The 2,609-nt window shown below is 37.4% G+C and overlaps 1 protein-coding gene across 1 annotated transcript; it reads left to right on the top strand.

Moving 5' to 3' along the window:
• Positions 1-470: 470 nt before the first annotated feature.
• On the top strand, positions 471-2,254 carry LOC122794807 (probable N-acetyltransferase camello). The gene has a single exon (XM_044063419.1). It carries the CDS (start codon positions 493-495, stop codon positions 1,156-1,158), a length of 666 nt encoding a protein of 221 aa, XP_043919354.1. The 5' UTR covers positions 471-492; the 3' UTR covers positions 1,159-2,254.
• The last annotated feature ends 355 nt before the right edge of the window (positions 2,255-2,609 follow it).

Below are 2,609 nucleotides of genomic sequence, written 5' to 3' on the forward strand. Positions count from 1 at the left end.
TTTCTGCCTTTGAATATTCTTGAAAACAAGCTGATCTATATTACACCGGACAGTACTTGTACTTGGTCAAACATTTCTTCAGTCTTCAATGTGGCTGTGGTAAGTGGATGAGGATAATTCATGCTTATGTCAATCATTGCTGAAAGTAAGATAGCTATATCAAATATGCAGTGGTGTACAACAAGTGTTGATTTAAAAATATAACTATGCAGAATTGTGACCCTGCCTTATGAACCCCACCCTTCCAGAGAGCCCCAACCATTCAGTTGCTTCTTTCAGCTTTACTTTGCTTTGAGTACATTGTCTGCCCTGACTATCTTCATACCTTCACCTTTAGCCAGGTCTTAAATACCACAAAATAGCATGCGCCTCCTTACAACCCAAAACATATTTGTAAATGATTTTGACCATTGGAAATGGCTTTCATTTAAAAACATATGTAATAATTGCATGCGTTTTTGTTTCAGAACAAAACTACTAAGGCAAGACATCATGAAGGACTACTGCATCAGAAAGTATAACGATTCTGACTATAATAATGTCCGAGATATCTTTGCAAATGGAATGAGAGAACATATCCCAGCAGCATACAAAGAAGCCCTGAAACATCCAAGGAATGTGCTGATGTTTACTCTTTTCTTCTGCCTTCTATTTATCATCTCAAAGTCCTTCATTCTGGTGATCACAGCTGTCACATTGTTACTAGTTTTTATACAGCAGGGTGCCAGCTATCTTTACACCTCTTATATCCAAATGGTTCTCATGTCAGATTTGCTTGATATTAGGAAAGTCTATATGGACAGTGAGCGCTCCTGCTTTTGGGTGGCAGAGTGTTATGGCAACATTATTGCTACTGCCGCAGCTGCTCCAACAGAAATAGAAAGTGAGGTGGAACTAAAGCGCTTGTCCGTGAGAAGAGCATTCCGTGGCCGTGGAATCGCCAAGGCATTGTGCAGGACAGTGATTGGTTTTGCTAAGCAGAAAGGCTACAAATCAGTTATACTAGAAGTTAGTTTTCCACAGTATGATGCATGCAAGCTGTACAATGGACTAGGATTCGTCAAGGCAGAAGAATTCATTTTTCCAACAGCCTTAGGAAAACTATGTCAACTTAAAGTTATGAAATATAGGTATAACATTCCATCTAATTCTGGATGAACATGGCAGTGGCTCCTAACTTTTGCATCTTGTTTTTGGAGAATAATTCTTTATCTGGGTGAAAGATAATGTGATACTTCCAACAACATTGTCCTAATTAAACTCTGAGGTCTAGATACTCAAACAGAAAAGGATCACTTTCAGCTGAGAGTCTTTCCAGATCAAAAACAAATCCAAGGGGTATCATAATATAACTATTCTCTATAAAATAATTGCTATTGTAAAGGTACTTTAGTGACAGAGGTCATGCCTGAAAAATATTTAGAATGCTAATTGTGAAAGAGCTATTAAAACCGCAAGGAAAAATAGAAAAGGCAAACATCAATACAATGAAAAGTAAATCCTGGAAGTTTACATTGTTTATTGTTCTTCATAGTCTTGTATTTCATTTTGTCTGAATGTACACTATTACATCTCAGAACTACATTTTTCAAAGAAGTAATTGTTTCAATTACATTTTGTCTGAATGTACACTATTACATCTCAGCAGAATTACTGTAATTACATTTTTCAAAGATGTAATTGTTTAATATTCTGAGGTACATATCACTGGCATTACAATCTAAAGGTTCTACCACAAATCTAATATGACAGAAGCTTGGCATCAGTTAAAACGAAACACACATGGCACAAGTTTCTGTTTATTAAACCATTTCCTTTTGCATATTCGGATTAAAACAAGAACTTGGGTTGCTACTGTTTTACTTTCTTCCATCCTGTGTCAGCACATGAGATTAGAATGTGATGAAGTCGCATCATATTTACTGAAACACTGATACTGCGTTCTGAGCATGCAAGACAAGACCACTGTTGGCTGATTCAAAAGATGTAGTTATATAGTTTACATTATTATTAATTCTTTTTATATATGACATGTCCCGCATTGCATGATGACTCACTTATTATTCTCTCTGACAAACCCAGGTCCTAGGTTCAGTTCTCACCTCTACCTACTATCTATGACAAGCCTGCCTGTTCTCCTCATATTTATTGGGTTTTCCATGTACTTCATTTTGTGAACTGAGACATGGTTGAAATGGGAATTTCTAGAATAATTTCAATTACCTGATTAAAAAATAAAATATTTTGTTATTGATGTTTGCCCTTCAGTCTTCTGGGTTTTATTCACTGTTTACTGCTGTAGCATTGTCACCTCACAGTAAGATGTTGTCCTGTTCGATTCTCAGCTAGAGCGTCTTCTGTGTGGAATGGAATGCGTGAATGGACGTACCTTCGTTGAAGGTTGTGTGTCAGTGCCGGCAACTCGGCACGTAAAAATCTACTGCCAATCATTAGCGGACCAGAGTTCCACTCTGGCAACCCCTAACCGGTGAAAATCCGAAAGATATATCAACTCCGTACCTGTACCCACAAGGGATGAAGCCAATATGCTAGATCCCAGAGGATCACACAAACTGCAGGACCATTTTTTATGTCTTGTACTTTACAGT

The sequence above is a fragment of the Protopterus annectens genome, chromosome 2.part1, assembly GCF_019279795.1.
Source record: "Protopterus annectens isolate FY-2018-M chromosome 2.part1, PAN1.0, whole genome shotgun sequence".
NCBI lineage: Eukaryota > Metazoa > Chordata > Ceratodontiformes > Protopteridae > Protopterus > Protopterus annectens.

Excerpts from the sequence above, each read along its gene's own strand:
- LOC122794807 (XM_044063419.1), top strand. The coding sequence starts at position 493 with ATGAAGGACTACTGCATCAGAAAGTATAACGATTCTGACTATAATAAT.